General features: G+C 42.9%; 1 protein-coding gene across 1 annotated transcript in view; it reads left to right on the top strand.

Moving 5' to 3' along the window:
* LOC128814001 (contactin-6-like) overlaps nucleotides 1–20,439 on the top strand; it is a 125,554-nt gene that overhangs the window by 94,554 nt on the left and 10,561 nt on the right. Inside the window, exons 12-16 of the mRNA XM_053989503.1 lie at nucleotides 12,854–12,981; nucleotides 15,043–15,218; nucleotides 15,570–15,687; nucleotides 16,481–16,639; nucleotides 16,732–16,881. Coding sequence (XP_053845478.1) covers nucleotides 12,854–12,981; nucleotides 15,043–15,218; nucleotides 15,570–15,687; nucleotides 16,481–16,639; nucleotides 16,732–16,881 — 731 coding nt within the window. The remainder of the gene's footprint in view (nucleotides 1–12,853; nucleotides 12,982–15,042; nucleotides 15,219–15,569; nucleotides 15,688–16,480; nucleotides 16,640–16,731; nucleotides 16,882–20,439) is intronic.

Here is a 20,439-nt window from a genome sequence, read left to right as displayed (position 1 = left end):
AGTTCTGGCAGCTGAACTGTGATGGGCTCATTCTTAAATAAGTCAGATTATGCAGCTGCTTTTAAATTATTTAGAAAAATTTAACCTTTTGTTAAAGAAATAGTGAAACCAGACCTATTCCACCCAAAGGGGGAAGAATATTCCTTCATTTTCATCTTTTTCTTTTCACTCCTGATAATAGTTTATTCCTGATAGTCCTGAATATGTGGTAACCACTCTCCCTGATCAGCTGAACTCATGATATCACAGGAGAACTTTCCTTTATATTAAATTCGGTTTGTAAGTGTGTAAAGAGAAGTGTGCTAAATAGGAGCACTTATTATTAAATTTTCCATATTAATAGTTCCCCTATTAAATATTTTAAATTAGATTTCTTCTGAGTTAGTGAGGTAATTTTTAAGTTTACAAAGCTGCAGTATTTGGGCCCCTGCTCCCTGAAAAATATAGTAGAATTTTTTGAAGGGCAATTTTCTGCATTTCTTGCCAGATTTCAGCAGTGAAAGTCCTTAGCCCTCAGTCCCCTCTTCAGGGCAGAGTTTTCTCCAGCCCCATTTGTCTTTCCCATCCTTTCTGTGGCTCCAACCCCCATTGCTCAGCTCTTCAGCAGTTTGTCTGCTCTCATTTCTGTAAAACACTTTATTGCACCTGAAGCACACATGTAAATCCTGCAGAAAATGCCAAAAGAATAATTTTTTTAATGTTAGATGGTGAAATAAAGCCTGAACATACCAGTACCAGATCTGTTTGTTGTTCCCAGCCCTCTCCGTTGAATGTTTCCCTTCCAAATTTTCAGCAAGAACTCCATTCCACCCTTACTGGCAGGGCTCAGACCCTGAGTAATGGGAATTATCCATGGTCCATGGTGCTGGCACCTGAGAGAGGGAATTCCAGGTAATCAGCTGCAGGAATCCAAGAGAAATCTCACAGCTGGCTCCTCCTGGATGGTTTTCCCTGCTCCCTCCTCATGTGATATCCACCAGTTCAGCTTCAGGTGCTCTCTTGGGCAATTACCCTTCTTCTTTGGGTCAAAATCTGGAGAAATGGGGTTTGGGGAGCAATGCCACTTCTGCGAGAGACAGCTGTTTGGCCTTTGTGGAATAAAGAACTTTTCCTGGCGTGTGCTGTGGGTTTTAGCTCAGTGTAGCAAAGAAGCACAACAAAAACCAAGCTTCTTGCTCCAGACTCCCTTCCCGTGGAGTCTGACACAGATTTCAGCTATTTTCATGAGTGTCACATCCTCAGTGCATGCAACAGGAGTTTTCTTCATCTCTCTTCTCGCTGCTATCCCCTCGTATCCAACTGAGGAAACAGAAGAGAAGAAAGGAACAATTCATATATTAAATAAAACAAGTTTTCAAGTCTAGACACCGATCTCATCACAAACGTCTGTCTTTGTGCCTTCGGTGAATTCAGATTTGGGATTCTCATGGAAAACTTATTTTATAAAAATTCCTCTTGATGGAAGCATTTTAATGAAAGGGAATTGGGCCTGGTTTTGCTTTGCCAGAGAGAGGTGCTATTCCCCCAGCCTGGGCTGAGGATCCCCAAGCACTGCAGTGCATGCGTGGAAACATATGGGATTCACTTCACTCGGAATTTCAATGAGGAGAGCTGAGGGAAAACTGAGAAATGAGGTAGGCTGGAAGAATGCATTAGTCATATACAGCACTTTCCATGCATTAATAATCAGTAATAAGCAAATATTCATAATTTAAATTGTTTTTGGGGGCCCGGGCAAGAAGTATGTTTAGAGATCATAAAATATGCTCAATACTTGTTGGCTCCAAGTTTTGCTTGTAGGACACAGCTCAGTCCCAGCTCTGTGAAGGATGGGAGTGGATCCTCTGCCATAAATAAAGCTGGTGAATTCTGAGTCCTGTGGCACACTTGGTTTTGGTGTTTTACACTCAGGTTATTGCCAGTACTCAGAGGAAACATGGGAAAACAATGAGGTGGGAAGCTGGATTTCATCAACACTGTGGGAAGAGAGGGGAGCAGATGTTGTGATGGGTGGGGGAGTTATCTGGGAATTGCTGAGTTCTTGGAGCTGCCCCTTGGAGCCCAGGCTCGAGGGGCTCTCCTGCTCCCAGGGGAACAGCCAGGACCCAGCAGGTTTCCTCAGGATCTGTTCTCCCACCACCCTCTGAGCACTCAGGGCCACCCCTTGCTTGTGCTTTCCTTCTGCTCCTCCACTGCTCACAGCCAGATTCCAAAACCAGCAGCATTTGAACACATTTAAACTTTTTTTTTTTTTTTTTTTTTTTTTTTATTTTTTTTTTTTTTTTTTTTTTGTTATTTGGGAAAAGGATTGTTTTGTGTCTGTGGATGGAATTAGACAAACAGGGACTTAAAAAGTCTGCAGCTCCTCCTGAGGAGCAGCTCCAATCTCTGTGACAAGGACAGGTTTGGGTTGGATTTTTGGGGAAGGTTCTTTCCCCCAGAGGGTGCTGGGCACTGTCCAGGGAATGGGCACGGTCCCAAGGCTGCCAGAGCTCCAGGAGGGTTTGGAAAACCCTCCCAGGGATGCTCAGGGTGGGATTTTGGAGTGGCACTCTGATCCTTGTGGGTCCCTCCCAGCTCAGCTTCTCCTGTGATTATTTGGTAAACAAGAGAGGTCCTCACTCAATGCCCTGATCAAACACAGCTCACAAAATGCATTGTCTGTGAAACAACGTTTCAGCTCCAACCAATTTGAGCAGAAATGTGTCAGGACAGTTCAGCAAACTTCAGGGAAACATTTCAATTACCAGAATGTCAATGCTGTTGGTTTCGCTTCAGAATATCCATTATCCTTAAAAATAAATAAAAAAATCTGCTTGGGGAGGAATCAAACCAAATGGATAGAAAATTCTAAAATTTACACTAGTCTGCTAACAAAGGAGGAGATTGATGGCACTTGACTATTCTTTAGCTGAAGTCGATATGCAGCCTAAGGGAGTTATTTACTTGTTCTTGGCAGGTGCCTCCCTCTCAAATGAGACACCAAACTCAGATGAGCAAAGCTGAGGGAATGAAACCCATCCACAGTGTCTGAAAAAACCCTCAGCTGCCTTGAAGTCAAAGCAGATGAGTAGCATAGGCAAAGAGGAGTCAGGCTGCTTAGTGCCACAAACTACCCTGCTTTCCTCACCCACTGCTTGCACATAAAATTCCCCAGGTATTTGCATGCAGGTACCAAGTTCCATATAAAATCTATTTTTCTTATGATATTCCAGAATTTACTGTTCTATTCCCAGCTTTCTACAGCAATGCAGCTGGGTGAATAGCACTGGGATATTAATTTTACTATTATTTTATTTTTAAATCTGATTTTTGAAGTCTGGATTAAACGTGTCTCTGTTTTTATCCTCGTGTCTCTGTTTTTATCCTCCTTGCTTCTCCACCACGAGGAGCTTTGCATAGCTTTGATGAGATGCCTTAACCCTTCTATCTTATCAGAGTCTGTGTGCTTGTAAAGAAGTTCATTTCCTATTTTAATATTTAAATAGAGCACTTGAAGTGTGGGCATCAGCAATCAGAGCAATTCCAGCTATCTCAGACACCACTGCTGAAAGTCAACACGAATACAAATTAAGCTTATCTGTTGATGAAATCCCACTTTTGCCTGGAGAACCAATGGGATTGATTCCACCTCTGCTAAATTTGATTCATCACTTCAGCTCCATTCCTTGCTTACAGCCAGATTGACAGGAATCAAAAGCACAGATTTACCTGCCTGCCTCCAGTGTTTGGTCTGAAGTTACTCTTTAAGACTTGAAAACTCCTACAAAACCTGGGGTTGCTGTTTAGAGGTGGTTTTTATCTCTGAAAACCCAGTGTCACAGCACATTTGGTGCTAACCAGACAAACCCCACCATCACACCATTCCTCCGGGAATGCTGAGAGCTGCAGGAAGTATTTTCTAGCTAAAAATATCCAGTGCTGGCACCACAGTGGTCCTGGTTTCAGACAGAAAAGAGAAGGGAATTGCAGAGAACTGGGAGAGGCAGTTCCAATGCATTTGCTGAGGATTTATTTGCTCTCAGCAGGGAAGTTTGTCTGGTTTTGGGGTTTGCCTGGTTTTGGTGTTGGTTGTGGGCATTTTCCAGTGCTGCCCCCTGAACGGTGCCACTGGATCTGGGAGGAACCTCACACAATGCAGCACCCACAGGAGTCACCAGAACTGGTGATGTTGGCAGAAGAGAAGTTTTACAGGCAAAGGGTTGTCAGAAAACACCCCAAACTCTCCTGAAGTACCTTCAGTCTTTCCCTCTTCTCCATCTTTCTGGTTATTTTATTCTTGTTCCCCATGCTGAGAGTGAAGGCAGGGGAATGGAAAATTTGACTGAAAGATGAGGAGGGAGAAAAGGAGAAGGAAGAACGAGCGCAGATGATGAGAAGAAAAAAAAAAAAAAACTTTATTTTTCCTTCTTTATCTCATTTTCCTTTGTTTCTCCCCTTTCTTCTCCCTCTGTTCTGTTTCCATTTGAAGTCAAGGCACTGCAGAGTAACGAGGAGGCAGGAGGGGACCCCCATTGCTACCTGACCCAGGCAGCAGCCAGAGGATATTGGTACAGGGGAAGACAGGAGAAAAGGGTTTTTCCTTTCTTTTCTCTCTTCTTGGAGAGTTTCACAACGGAACAAGCCAATGAACCTAATTTCACCCTGCACTGCTGAGTGCTCAGTGCCAGTGTTTAGCACACCAGATAATGGGAGCATGGAGGAAGTAAATGAAGCAGATGTTCTCACGTGAGAAAGAGGATTTATTACAACTCCCCTCTGCAGGACACCTCTCCAATGCAATTTGAAATTGTTCCCACTCAAGTCATGACAGCACTGTTAAGGGGAGCCTTTCCAAGGGACTGAGATGTCCCAGGAAATCTGTCACTCTTCCCTGTCACGAGGAATTGCAATGACCCAACATCCAGTGAGTGCCAGTGCTGTGCCCTCTCCCTCTTCCAGGTCGTGTCCTGTCCCTGCCCCATGAATATTTTCTGATGGATGTTCAGGACTCCATCCAAAGCCAGATAATCTCATTGGATTTTTTCCACTGAGCAGGCTGGGAATCAAGGTTCCTAATTAGGAGTTTGCAGGAAAAAAAGTAATGAGAGAATTCTACCTTCTGTGCTTCTCTTCCACTCCAAGTTGTGCTGCCATGCACATAATTGCTGCTGATGGTATTGCTGCAGCAACAAAAATGCCAGTGTGGGATGGAAAACATGCACCAGATTTAGAAAACCTGCAGCAGATTTGGAAAACCTGCACCAGATTTGAAAAACCTGCCCCAAATTTGGAAATCATGCACCAAATTTGGGAAAAAATGCACCAGATTTGGAAAACATGCACCAGATTTGGAAAACATGCCCCCAGGGACTGCAGCCAGGCAATTTCCAGGAATGATGAACAAAGAATCTTCCAGGGAGGGATTTCTGGGTCATTTGGAGTGGGAAGGGTCATGTGAGTGAGAGCACCTTGGAAAAGCTGCTGATGCTTGGCCAACCTGAAGGATCTGCAGGAGGCCACAAGAAGCTCTGGTTTAAGATTTTGGGAGACAAAGGAATGTTGCTCTTTCATTGCTCCTTTTCCACAAGAGTGGAAAAATCTTGGATTTTCAGTGAAAGGGAGCTCTGGAAAAGGAAAGGAAAAGCTGAAGGGACACACACAAGTGACAGAATGTGACTAACACATCAAAAAGACAGAAACTTTCTATGCAAGGATGTGGGTCCAGGGCTTCAGTGAACCACACCCAGTCCCCATTGCTGTCACTCAAACTGGGCTTAAATTCACCAGCCCAGGGAGGATTGTCCCAGGTTTCCTGCAGGTCCACAGGGAGCCCAACCAACAGGCACAAGAAATTAGAGGTGATTGATCTGGCTGGATGGGGTTTGGAGCACCCTGGGACAGTGGAAGGTGTCCCTGCCCATGGCAGGGGTGGAATGGGATGAGCTTTAAGGTCCCTTCCATTCCAAACCATCCTGGCATTCTGTGATTCTGTTTTGGGGATTTTTGGTCTCTGATTCTATTCCAGGGGTTCTGAAATCCAAGCAGGACCATGCTGGTGTCAGCTGCTTGTTGTCTGGACAGAATTCCTTAAGGTTACCAGCAGGTTTTATGTCCTTGTGCTTCTGAAATGTGTTCTGACAAGCAGAGAGGGAAGCAGCTTCCTGCAAGTGAATGAAACCTCCCACGCAGAGGGCAATCCAGGGCCTTCTGTACTGGTTAAACTCTACTTAAATCCCATATTAAGGGCTTAGTTTTACATCTGGAGTGATTTTTTTTTTTGTGTGAAGGGCTGAGTCAGAGCTCCTGATAGTGTCTGGATCATAAAAATGATGATTAATGGTGGGGTCAGAATAGTGGCAGTGTGGACACCCCAACCTGCCCTGGAAGAGCTTTTGTCTGATGTAGTGGAGTTACAAAGATTTCATAAAACCAGCAGAACTTGGAAGATAAAGAAACTGGCAGCTGTTTTATTTGGCAGTTCTGCTCCTTTTCTGCTTTTCTTTCCCTCACACACAGAGGTGCCGTTGCCCAGTACTGGCTGCCAGTTCTGGGATGTATCACTACAAGACATTTGGGCACATTTGGGTGCTTTTGTCACTTTTTTCCTTTGGCCACCACAGAGGAACATCTGCCTCACATTTAATCCTTGAGTACATTACAGACAGGGCAAAACAATTTTTGCTATTTTAAGTTAAAGGCAGCTCCTGAAAATCCTGTGTTTTCTCTGGAATCTGTATGATGGAGTACAGCTCAGTTCAGATGGCTGTATATATTTACATAAATAAATATTTGTGGTCCCAATTGCAGGGATTTGATGCAAAAATTCTATTTTTAGGAAGAGGGGAGAATTTTAAGAAATATGACGGAAGAGTTCTAGTGTCACGTTTTATAATTTCTAATCATGTTCTTCTCTACAATATTTTAATAAGACTATTCTGCTGGATTGTGTAATTTTGTTTTGATCCAAATAGTTAAAAGATTATAATGACATTTATTTGATTTCCAGTTAATTGTCAGTCAACCCTGAAGCTCATTTATATCAACATGCAGATAAGGAAAATCTTTTAAGCGCAGTTTATTAAATGGCAACACTATTAGCATACAAATTATGCTCAGAATAGAATAAACAGGTACAAAGATCATTAACATATGATACAGACAGTCAGATCTCAGATGGGATTCAGTGGGACCTTTTCAAAAATACCAGGGCTGTCAGCAGCAGGGACAAGTCATTCACTCAGCCAAACTTTACTCACATTTCCATCCGCATAAATCACTGCTAATTCCGAGTCATCTGGGAGTTGTGCTCATCTTTTCTGCCCCTCACTCACTTCCCTTTGTAGTTTTTAATGCAGCCTCTCCTGCTCCTCAATCTTGGTAAAATTAGAGGAGTCAGATATTGTCTCAGTGTCTGGCAGCATGTCTGGAGAAATTTATAAACAATATATCTTTGCACAGCCTGGAAAATAAAGAAGAGGTTTGCTCCTGAGCAGCAGAGGGAGGCTGAGCAGACATGGTTTCAAATAGGATTTCTCAGATAATAAAAATTACTTTGCCTCTGATTTCATCAGATCCAGATTCCTCTCTTTTTATCAGCACAGTGCCGTGATGAGGCTTCAATAATGCTGGGAGGTGTCAGATGTTAGAGGCAGACAGGAGACAAGGAGAGGGAATCTTCACAAAGTATCAGGGTTACTTTATTTGGAAAAGAGTTACACCCTTGAAGGGAGAGCTGCCCTTCTGGCAGCGCTGAAAGCTGCAGAATCCCCCCAGTTTTACATGGATCCAGCTCAAGATTTTGATGGGGATTTCAAAGCCCTTTGCTGTTTGAATCCATGCATTTCATATCCATGAATTAACATCCCCCCCTCTCCCAAAAACAGATTGGCTGAACAATGCAGCAGTGCACAAAGCTACCCCTGCTGCACTTTTAAATCTAATGACTTGACACTTCTTTCTTTTCTCAGATTTTATTTCTTCTATCAGCCTTGTTAAATACATATTATTCTTTCATGCTCTTAAGATCAAAGCAAATAGCCATCAACAATCTTTTGTTCACATGAGACAACACTTTCGGAGATGGTTTGTTTGGCCTGGTTAATTAAAAGCTGTACCTATCATCCCTGCTTGATTTCTCAAGTTCTTTACTTAAAAAGTATGTGTGACAATTTTAATGAGCTCTCACCTCTTCCCCACAGCCTCTGGCTTCTGCACAAACTTTGCAAACTCTTCTTTTTGAACATCACATGGAGCTCTGACTCCAGCAGATCCCGGGGAAGCTGTTTGTTTTCCCTCCCTGCACATGGTGCTCACCTCATCTCATCTGCTGATGGAGTCACTCAGAGGGGAATTTCAATTTCAATTTCAAAAGTAAAAGAGGGTCAGGTTAGATTAGGAATGAGGAAGAAATATTTTACACTGCTGGTGACAAAACGCTGGCACAGGGTGCCCAGAGCAGCTGGGGCTGTGCCTGGATCCCTGGATGTGTCCATGGCCAGGCTGGGCAGGGCTTGGAGCAGCCTGGGACAGTGGAAGGTGTCCCTGCCCATGGAACTGCACGATCTTTAAGGTCCCTTCCAACCCAAACCATTCCACAATTCTAAATGGAATAATATTTCTGTGTATTCCCAATTCGTCCTGGTGTGCAGGAACTTTGCATGAATAGTCAGAACTGGATTTTCATCTCTTCTTTTGCTCACACCAGCTTGCTTTAACTGAGCTGCTCACCCAGAGGTAGCACCAGGCAGGAGCACAGGAGAAAGCAGGACTCTGATCAAGATTTAAGCATTTTTAAATCAGAGATGCCAGCCTAGAGTTAGGCCTGGGTTTAAGCAATCCCTTGCTGCCTCAGAGCTTTATGAACCCAGCTGGGCCCTGAGTTCTTCCTTCTCCTCCTTCTTTCACAGCGCTGCATTTGTCAGATCTGCTTCACATCTCGTGCTTTTGGGCCTTTGACAGGCACTTATTTACTTATTGAGAGAAGGCCAGTTTTCCTGGCAGACAAAATATTCTCCTTGCATTGTGTTGGACAAGTTAAACTTTTCTGTCTCCTCACAGCACTTGGAATTACCTTGTCTTGTGATGCAGCTGCTAAGAATTATTATCTATAGCCTTCACACAGCCTCAAATGTTGTGAAAAGGAATGGTTTCCTGCAAGCCTTTCAGCAGGTGAGACGTGCCTTTCACAGCTTCTTTTTAAACCATTTGTCAGAGCTTGATGCAAAGCCCATTAAAGGTAATATTCCCATGGCCTTCTGCATCACAGCTCCCTGATTTGGGAGAGAAATGGGAGAGGACGAAGTGCAGCCCCTCTGAACCCACCCCGGGCACAAAGTCCTGGCTCTGAGGGAGTTTAGGGCAACGTTGCTGTTCTTGGCACCTGGGGCAGCATTTCAGAGGGCATTGTTGTTTTTCTTCTGGCTTTTCAAATGCATCATCTTGATTTTCTGCTGTGCTCTGTCTTCCCGTCCCTCTCCTGTCACAGACCTCAGGACAGTTGGAAATTTCTCACTTTTTTAACCTTTTTTTCCATTCCCTTCCCCACTAAACTAATTACTCTGGAGTCCTTTGTACTCTTACACAAATTCTGCCTGAGTGTCTTATTTACTGCTCGCTGTAATTGTTGTTAGGTAGCGTGACCTGTTTCAAACAACTCAGGAGCTTTTATTTAGCAGATTTTCTCTCTGCTAAGCTCGTTTTTGATCCATTAAAAGAGCCATTCCATCCTCAGCCTGCCCAGCCATTGAAATATTGTTTCAGAACAGCATTTCTTCAGATCAAACGTGACACTGTCAGCTCCTGAGTGGGTACAAACCCCTCTTAGTGGCTAAATGAGAGAGATGGGAATTATCAAGGTCTCAATTCATCATGAAGAATACAGGGATGAAAAATCTGAGGCATGACCAAACTTCAGTGGAAAAGCTGTAACCAGAATCCACAGGGGCTAAGATAGAGCTTTCAAAGCTTTACCCCTTTGCTATTCTGTATTTTACAGACTGTTTTGTTTTTTTTTTTTTTTCCTGTGTATTTACCTACATTGAAGCTTTTGGGATTGGAGATTGGTTTTTTTTTTTTTTTTTAATTTATTTTTTTGCTATATGCCACTTCTGGATTTTAATTTGCACCTCAGAGCTTTTAGGTGCAACTGCAGTAAAAGTAACAGGTCATCAATATTTGATGGAGAGAAAGACACCAAGGTGGCTTGTTATGAATTATTATTCAGGTAGCCAATTTATGAACATTTGCTGATTCACACTGGAATCTCTTTGGATACTGTTTGATGAGCACCATATGTTACCCAGCCACTCAATTGCATCCCCTATTTTATCACCAGCAGTTTTTCTGGTGATTGGTGCAAGCTGATGGGAAGAAACATGTCATTAATGCAAAAAATATTGCAGAGGCAGAAGAGGAATACTTGGAAATGTTTCTTCATGTTCAAAGCTGCCTTTGGAACAGTCATAGGTGTGTCCCTACAGAGGGAGAGGAGCCAGGGCTCCGTGTTGATGCACAGACAGTTCATGGGATCACAGAATCATGGAATATCCTGAGTTGGAAGGGATCCACAAGGATCAGAAACACTGCCCCAGGTGCCAAGAATCAGCTCCTGGCCCTGCACAGTCCCCCCAACAATCCCACCCTGGGCATCCCTGGGAGGGTTTTCCAAACCCTCCTGAAGCTCTGGCAGCCTCTGTGCCCATTCCCTGGTGAGCCTGGGCAGTGCCAGCACCCTCTGGGGGAAGAGCCTTTCCCAAAAATCCAACCTGAACCCCCCTGGCACATCCCTTCAGCTGATACATGTCTGTCTTGAGGAGGGGGCTTTGCTTCCTCCTGTTTTGCTCTGCTCCTGTTCAATATGATGGATTATTAAACCTGAACTTATTTCCTCACTGTAGCACAAGTGGCAGACCCAGAGCTGCTGCAGTACCTGGTGATTATTGCCAAGGAAACAAAGATTTTTCACTCAAGCCTAAATCCCTTCCCCTCCCAACTGCACAGCCCAGGGACAGCAGCACCACAGGGACATCTCTGCCTGTCCTGCTCCTAAATCCACCCTGCCCTGCTCAGGAGCAGATCTTTGTGCAGGGAAAGGTCAGATGAGGGTGGGAGACATGAAATTAGGGGGAGATAAGCGAGAAGATCACCAGAAATCCAAGTTTAGTGCTCCTCCTTCCCAGCTGAGCTGTTGGGAGGGTGTAACAGGAGCAGGACAAGGTCTGATGTGTGTTCCACTTGCAGTTACAAGTGTATAAATGCCAGAATGGGAAACAGAAACACACTGTGATGGGTTTTTTGTGTGTTTAATGGTTCTGATGCTACTGCCAGCTCCAACTTCTGCTCTTGTGATTGTTCATTTCCTTTAATAATTCAGTACATCACCCAATCTTATGTTGTTAGTAATAAATATTAAATACCCAAGCTGTGATGCATGAATTAGGTATTTTCTATTTTATGAAAGGAGCCTTGTATTAGAGTTAAATGTCAATTAAATGAGGGATATAAAAAATGATGCAGTGCTGCTGTGAGTGAATGGAGCCTGGTTTCCTGTGGAGTTGTGGCTTACACTGAATTTTTTTGAGTGTAAGGAAATGTGGCATTTGGGTGCAGATTCTCTGATGCCTGTTGAGGACTGAGCTTAGTGGCAAGAGGAGATGAACATAGAGACCCTGACCCCATTTTTATGAAACTTGCAGGACTTTCATGTCCTAAATTTCTTCTAAATTCAGAAAAAAACTGTTCAAGCTCCACATTTACCAGGTGCAGCAGGTCAATGTTGAAGAACTGGAGGGGAAAAAAACCCTAAATATAACAGAATAATATTTTCTGTGATAATGTTCACTGCTAATTCAGCTATGATTTGAAAATCCTCTACTTTTAGGTGTGTGTTCTGTGTGATTCTGTAGAAAATCCCCAAAATCCTGAAGTCCTGCCCTTGTATGTGACAGCAGAAGGGTGCCAGGCACAGTGTCAGCTTATCCAAGGAAATAATATCCAATCCTTGTCCTGACTTACATCCTAAAGCATCCCAATAACATGAAAAAATTAGATATGAACAAGCCTAAAAATTAATTTTGTCCATAAAACCCAGGAGTGATCCTGAAATTGGCATTAAATGCAATTTCCCCAATACTCTGCAAACTGACATTAACAACTCAGTGACTCCAAGGTGGTTTGAGGGCCCCATGAGACAGTGATGGATTTGATTTGGCTCCTTGGCTTGTGAGGTGGCATTTGAGCATCTCAGACAGTCTGATAATATCTTTTAATAATCTTGACAGAACTCCACGGGCAGCTGGGCTTGCACACAACCTTAGCTTGGCTTAGGAGCACTGGGATCTGAAAAAAAAAAAAAAAAAAACCAAAAAAAAAACAAAACAACAAAACCATGGTAAAAATAGAACACAAGTAAGTAGTGAGTTGAGTCTTTTGACTTTTTCCTGAAATACCAGATTTTGCTGTAAGAAAGTCACCTGGAAAAGTGAATTACCAACCCCAGTTTGCCAATAAAACATTTCTAATATATAAATTAATAAGCAGAAGAGGTGAAAATGGGTTAACACATATTCAGCTTGCTGTAGAAGAGAAAAATCATGATGGAAACATTTAAATATTAAAAGTAGCACTGCATTTCTGTTACTATTCCTTTGCCAGGAGTCTTTTTTATTTCTATTTTTCTACTGTTGCCCAGGAAAGTTGTGGATTGCCCATCCTTGGAAGTGTCCAAGGCCAGGTTGGATGGGGCTTGGGACAAGCTGGGATGGTGAAAGGTGTCCCTGTCCCCGTCCATGGCAGGGGTGGGATGAGCTTTAAGATCCATCCAAGCCAAGCCATTCTGGGATTCTGTGATTCCATTTTGTTTGTTTTTCCCCAGGGTGGTGTTCCTGGAGGATGGCAGCCTCAGGATCTCCAGCATCTCCAAGGTGGATGCTGGGGTTTACACTTGTGTAGCCACAAACGAGTTTGGAACTGCCAGAAACTCAGGGAACCTGATTGTGAAAGGTATTTCAGTATTTCCTTCTTTTGTGGACCGAGATGAGCTTTAAAAACCATTCCAACCCAAGGTTCTCTGATTTTGTAACTATTTTATTTTAATATCCTTCTTTTCAGTAGTATCAGAACGGTTGCGGTAGCCTGCAGTGTGACCTCCTCCTTAACTCTGCATCTGGCAAAAATCTTTTTAATGTTCACCTTCCGACAGAGCAATTAGCACTGATACAGCTCAAAGTGTGACCTGAGATGGGGCTGCAGCACAGCCAGCAATGAAAGCACCAAGAACTTCAGGGTTTCTGCAGCTCTGACTTCATTAAGGCTCTCCCCCTTCCACATGTCCCATACATTGTGGCAATATGGGAAAATGCCATTAAACCATGAAAAAAAAACCCTATTTTGTTTGGCATTTATGAAGTTTATTAAAACACCAAGTAACAACATGGCATAAAAATGATCTTGTTTGCAGGGAACATTTGTTTTTGTTTCCCCTCTGGAGAAGTTTGGGCTGTTCAATTATAGGCCTCATTGCTTCAGCATTATTTTCAACTGAAATGTCAGAACTTGGGAAAGCATAGCTAATGTGCAAATTAAGTTTATTGCTGCTCATTGAGTTGTTTATTCTTTGTGGGAGAAGTCTTTATTACACCTCCAGCACTCACATCTCCCCTCTTTTCTCCTCTGGAATGGGACTTGCCATGTACTGCATGTTTGCTGTTGCTAAGCAAGAGAGATGGATAAGGCAGAACCAAGAGCTTTTAAGAAGCTTTTAAAAGTATTTGAGATGGAAGTTTTGAGGACAAGCCCATAAAAGAAGTAAAAAATATCACCCAAGTGAACATTCTGCATTAGTGGGGATGAGGAGGATACGACAAGAGGTGCAAGAGGATGGGAATGCCATAATAAATTAATTTATTTTTTGTTATCACTACTAAAAAAGACACTTCATGCCCAAACCCAGTGTAATTCCCAAAAGGACAGTTTTCAGGATTTATTTGGTGGAGGTAAACAGTCTCAGGCCAATAATAAAGGAGATTTCTTATGATAACTGCAGTGTCCAAGGCCAGGTTGGATGGGCTTGGAGCACCCTGGGGCAGTGGAAGGTGTCCCTGCCCATGGCAGAGGAGGCACTGGATGAGATTTAAGGTCCTTTCCAACCCAAACCTTTCCAGAATTCTGTGATTTAAGCAACACCTAAATTCTGGAGTTAAGCTGTGATGAGCATTGAACTAACCCAGCTCATGCAGATTTTCCTTCTCCTCCTCTCACATCCTTTTCAGATCATATTAATATTGTTGAAGTGATTCTGCTCTCATTTTCTACATATGTCTAAATTCTCACCACTTTATAACACTTCTATGCACAAAAGCTTTATTCAAGGGAATTGCTTACAACAAAGTGGTTGTTATCTCTAATCTCTAGTCTGCCAGTCATATCAACAAAAGTAAAGCCATATAAACCCATTTCCTTCCCCTTCAGCGAGCTGATGCTTCCCTTCATAAGAGCTGCAAGCTTGGGTCTCCATGTAATGGGTTAAAAATGATCAAATAAATAATTTTCCTGCCTGGGAATGTCTTTGAAGCTGTATCTTGAGCAGTGCTGTGGAGTAAAATACCACTGACATTAATACAGGTTAAGGATGTTGATGTCTAAAGTAAGTGGAGATGAGCAGCAGTTTTGCATTTGCTGCAGTTTTTGGCCAGGAGAATTCTTCAAGTTTGGAGAGCCACGGACAGGTTTTTGAGACAAGTCTGTAGCTTTGGACTGAAATCATAACTATTGATTATGGGCTTTATGAAGTAATATAATTTAGGGTGTTCCTAATATAAATATAAACTAATTTAGGGTGTTCCTCTCACATCCTCTCACTCTCAGGCACACAACATGGTCACGGGGCTGGTGCAGCCATAGGAGTGGTCTAAAATCATCACTATATTAGAGACAATTGCCTTTATTACAGAACATTTGGATCAATTTGAAATCATTTCCTGAATGGTACAAACCTCCTTCAAAAACTGCTATTTTTCTAAGCATTTTAATTAAAAATACATTATTTTTTTTTTGTCTCCTCAGAAAGGACTGTCATCACTATTCCCCCCTCTGACACAGATGCAACAGTTGGAGAGAGCATTGTCCTGCCATGCCAGGTGTCCCACGACCCCTCCCTGGACGTGCTGTTCTCGTGGTCATTCAATGGCCAGAGGATTGATTTGAGCAGAGGAATCCATCACTTTGAAAGGATTGGAAGGGTGAGTTTCCCAAACTCCTTAATGAAACTCTTTGCCACAGTCTTTACGCGACACGAATGTTTATCATAAATTCCTCCCTCGCTGTTTATATGCCTGGCAAATCACTGTTTCTTTACAAGGGCTGCAAACATTTATTTTTCTTCCCTAAATTTCATAAAGGCGCTAGAGTTATTTGTGAAGCCATAATAAAAATGTCCCCATGAAAGAAACTGATGATAGCTATGAATATTTTAATTTAAAAGCTGGATTTTGTATTAATATTGAGCAATTTATAAAAATGCCCAGTATGGAATGCGTGTTGTGAGTGATTAGTTTACTTTTTTTTTTCTTTTTTTTTTTGTATCTCTTCAGGAATCTGCTGGGGATTTGATGATAAGAAACATTCAGTTGCATCATTCTGGGAAATATGTGTGCATGGTGCAAACTTCTTTAGACAGTCAATCTGCAGCAGCAGATATAATTGTGAGAGGTATGTCTGTAAGGGAGATGCATATCTTCTAGAGGAATTAGGAATTCTTACCATCAGCTGTTGTTTAAATGATTCCTAGGATGTCAAATCCAAATCTCAATAGTGAAATGTTCTTTTTCTTTTACTCTTGGCACCAAAATTGTGGCCAGCATGATCCTGGTGTTCAGCCAACCCAGGGGAACCTCTGCAGTTCTGCCCTGGTCTCTTTGGCAAAAATTTTGGGCCACACAGATGAGAGGGAAATACTCTAATCTCAGCAGTGTTGTTATTTCCTTCAGGCATCACTGGGTCACTGTGCAGGCTGGGAAAATCAAAAGACCTCATTCCTTTCCCCTATCTGGAGATAATGTGAAATAACATTTTCTAACTCAGCTTTTTACCGCCAGCAGTGAGGAAATGCTGTCATGGGAGCAGATCTGTAAACCCTAGGAGAAGTCAGAAATCTGTGTAGTGCACCTTCCTGCATTCTTTCTTGACTGAATTCAGTAGGAATTCTCAGACTGTTCAATGCTTCAACAAAAGACAACATTGGGTGCCTTTCTTTGTCAGACACAAAGAAGAAATCATCCTTTTGTTTGTAGTTTTCATGTTAGCGACATCAAGACATTAATTTTCCTGACTCATAAAAATGTAATCCAGGCATGGAGCCATCATTTAGGGATTGTGCAGCTTTTATGACACTGCAGCTTCATAAATAATTCCTCTGACTTGAGAAAGTAAGAGTTGCCCAACCCATTCCAGCAGTGAATCTTCTCTTCCCAATACCTTCCTCTTAAAATGCTGATCGTGTCAGGCCCTCCAGGTCCACCAGAAGATGTTAAAGTTGAACATGTTTCTAGCACAACTGCTGGGTTATCCTGGAAGCCTGGAGTAGAAAACAACAGCCCAGTGCAGATCTACAGTGTCCAGACCAGGACTCCCTTCTCGGTGGGATGGCAGGCGGTCGCCACAGGTGAGCAATTCGAGACTTGCCCTGGAATTTTTATTTGGTATGTACCATTAATTACCTCAAAAACCCATTGGTGGTGTCACGTTTGCCTTCAGCTCCCGAGGTCATTAATGGCAGGACTCACAAGGCCACCGTGGTGGATTTAAGCCCCTGGGTTGAGTACGAGTTCCGCGTGGTTGCCAGCAACAGCGTTGGGATTGGGGAGCCCAGCAGGCCATCGGCTCTCCTGAAAACCAAAGCTGCAGGTAAGGCCCTGCTTTCTGCTGGGCTTTTCCAGCTCTCAACTGTGGGAATTTCACTGCAGCAGAGCCACTCATTCCTACAGGGTTATTTACCCAATTCCATGGGCAGGGATCCAATGTGTTCCACAAGAACGCATTACTGGATGGGACTTGGAGCAACCTGGGATTGATGCCTCAGGTTTCAGCTTTTATACGTTTCACATTCTGTGCTGCTTTAGTGTGCAGTTCTGGGCTTCACATCAGGGGATGGTGAGCTCTCTGCACAGAGCAGGGAGACAAAACAATTCCTGCTCCAGCTGGGCACCAAGGACAAATGAGCCAAATCTCAGCCCCAGGAGCACAAACACCGTGGGCTGAAGAGAGAAAAACAAGCAGGATGGGAGTGCCTGGGCTAAAGCTGGAATGGGACAATGAACTGCAAGGTGCAAATGGAGCAGAGCTGATCCCAGTGAGAGCCCCCGGGAGCGCTCGTGCATTTTGGGACCATTTTGGTTCATCTTGGGTGCAGCCCTGGCTGGGCTCTGGTGCTGCCCAAGGTGCATCCATTGAGGCCTTTGAATAAATCCCTGCTTTATTCTTGTAACTCCATCTAGCCTCTGTTCTAGGGCAGCCTGCACAAGGCATCAGGATAGTGGAAGGTCGTGGGACTGCACGGGCTTTAAGGTCCTTTCCAACCCAAACCATTCTGGCAATCCATGATAGAAGCTGGAGTTACCCTATCTTCCTCCCTTTGATGTGTCCCAACCAACCTTTGACTCAAGCAGTTGGGGAGAACAATTTTTGTTCTCCCAATTAAATCCAAGTTTTTGCCCTGCTCAGGGATTTGCACATGAAATGATTACTCCACTCTCCGAATGTCCCTCGGCTGCAGAGGTGTTTGATACCTGAGCATCAGGAGGAACAGGATAATTTTAACTTTGGATATTGGAGGAAATAAATGACAGCATCCAAAGCCCAGTGAAACCAACAGCTTCTGCTGACTCCAGAGTAGAATCCTTTCTGTCTGTCTGTCTGAGCTTTACTCATTTATCTTCTGGGACTTGGCACCTCACCTTGCCTCATTCTTGGGTGACCAACACTGTCAGTCCTTTGACCTGCTCAGTTTGGTACGATTTATTTGCAGTCCAAACCTTTGGTTTGTTTTATGTTCCTCCCAACCTCCTGCTTATCAACTGTCTCCCACCTATAAAATCAGTGTTTATGGGATGGAAAGCAGTAAAGTGGAAGCAGCTTTTACAATCCACTTTCTCTTCTCTGTTTATCTCATTTGCCAAGCTCCGAAGTTTGGCAAGCTGCATTTCAGGACAGAATTCAAAATACAGTATTGTACATTATACAGAAGAAAACACATTTCTTTTAGAATGTGGAACCCATTTGTTTCTGGAAATAGAATCTGAGAATGGTTTGGATGGGAAGGGACCTTAAAGACCATCTAGTTCCAACCGCAACACCTTCCAGAGGAGGTCAGATTTTTTAAATTTCCCAGCAGAGTATCTCAAATGAATATTTTCCATTACATGATTGATCACAAAGACCAAATCTTGAGAAGGTTTTTGTTGCTGTTACCACCGTGGGGCTTTGTGAAGTGGGATATTCAAAACTAGATAGGCAGTGAAAGCTTTCATCTTTTAAAGCTTTTATTTATTTATTTGAGGGATTCACAAGACTGGGGCAACGAGGAGAAAGAAACAATAAAATTATTGTTATTTATCATGGCAATAACACAAGGAAGATTATTTCCATACGCTGTAGCTCTGTCTAAAGTTTAACAAAAGAGACAGCAAGACTCATTTCAGGTTTTATCTGCTTAACTCCTTCACTGATGTAAATTCCTGTCTCAAAATATTGCAGTGCGGTGGGACAATATCAGCTTTTATTAATTTTTCAGTCAGAATAGGAACCTGAAATCAGCAGGGCAGTGTGGACAGCAAATACCTGGCCAGGAAAGGGTGAATTTGCTCTGCTATTGTAATAACTATTTTGCCAGCTAAAATCTGAGCATTAGTAGATTTGTGAATGCAAATGAGCCACTGTTCATTCCATTAAAATGGAGCTGAGAATTAATTGAGCCTCTGTTGGTGCACTCAGCTGTAAATTTTCATCTGTTTCTCAACTCTGACCCAGTTGAGGCTCTGCTGAGCCGCAGCACAAAATTCTCCCCGTGCAAATGTAGCAAGTACTGAACATATTTAACACATGAGCTAATTGAGCATCACTTGGTTCATGAAACAGTGAAACACCAGGCTTGAAAGTTTGTTTTGCTGTTTCCATGCAGTTCTTGTCAGTCTGATGTGCCCAAAAACATTGATTGTGAGTGACAAAAATGAACAGCTCTGTGAAACCCTCCAGAAGAGCCCAGGCTGTTTGCACTTGCACTCACTCTTACGGCTGCATAGCAAAATTATTCTGAAATTCCTCCCATTTCTAGAGGATGAAATCAGATAAATATTTATACTTGGACTAGGATCTGGAAATGATAATGGGTTAGCATCGGTTTCTGTGAACTTTAAGCACTGTTGCTTTTATTGACACCCTGGAGTATTTGTCAAGGGGAAGGACAAGCAGATATGGCAAAACTTGCCCAAAATCTCTGAAGAAGAGCTTCTGAGATGTAAACATCCCTCCTATTTCTCACCCTACACATCAGCTTTTCAGACAGTGGGAACTGGATGAAGACAATGACAAAACAATCTTGAAATTTCTGAAGATAGGATTTGGAGATGGCACCACCAAATGTCCTGTAGAGGGTTCCTGTCTCTGCCCATTCCAGGGATGTCCTCTTCTCTTATACTTCTCTAGCAGCTGAAAAAGAACATGATCTCATAGAACCATAGAATGGTTTGGGTTGGAAGGGACCTTAAAGAAGAAATATAAAGCAAGAGGCAGGAAATGTTGATATTTTCTTTTCTCTCCACCATGAGTCCCTTCAACCTCAACAAAGTTCCCTGATCTCAGTCCTCCACCTCTGGTGCCACACACCTGTGGAATGCTGGAGAAATCCAACTCTAATCAACCAACTTTTGGACACTTACAGTCTTGGGAGAAGGAGAAAAACAACTTGTGAGTTTTGAATTTGCTAAGAAAAGCATACAGCCAATTAAAAAATTAATATATTGCTCCAACAACATGTTTACTGAACAAATGCATAATTAGTAAATCAGTAGTGTTGCAGCTACAGTCTGAATGGAACATCATTTTGCCAATTAGTTGATGAGGCATAATAATGTCAGATACTTGATGCTCCCAGTTCTTTAATTAATTTTTTGAACCAGGGTACTCATGTATCAAATTCATCTATGGCTTCAGCCGTAGAAAACATGTCAACATCATTTCAGTTAATTTCAAATGGGCTGCCGTGCAATGTAATCCCTGTTCCACTGTTGAGAGGTGGAATGGCTGCAGGTGAGGTAGGAAATGCTCTGATCACCCTCTTGGAAAGGCCTCCAGGATCACTGAGCCCAACCTGTGGCCGATCACAGCTTTGTCCAGAGCTGGACACAGCACTCGGGGTGTGGCCTCAGCAGTGCCCAGTGCAGAGGGACAATCACTGCCCTGGTCCTG

Source organism: Vidua macroura, chromosome 13 (assembly GCF_024509145.1).
Source record: "Vidua macroura isolate BioBank_ID:100142 chromosome 13, ASM2450914v1, whole genome shotgun sequence".
Classification (NCBI taxonomy): domain Eukaryota; kingdom Metazoa; phylum Chordata; class Aves; order Passeriformes; family Viduidae; genus Vidua; species Vidua macroura.
Note: the sequence above shows the minus strand (reverse complement) of the source record. Positions and strands in the feature narration are given on the sequence as shown.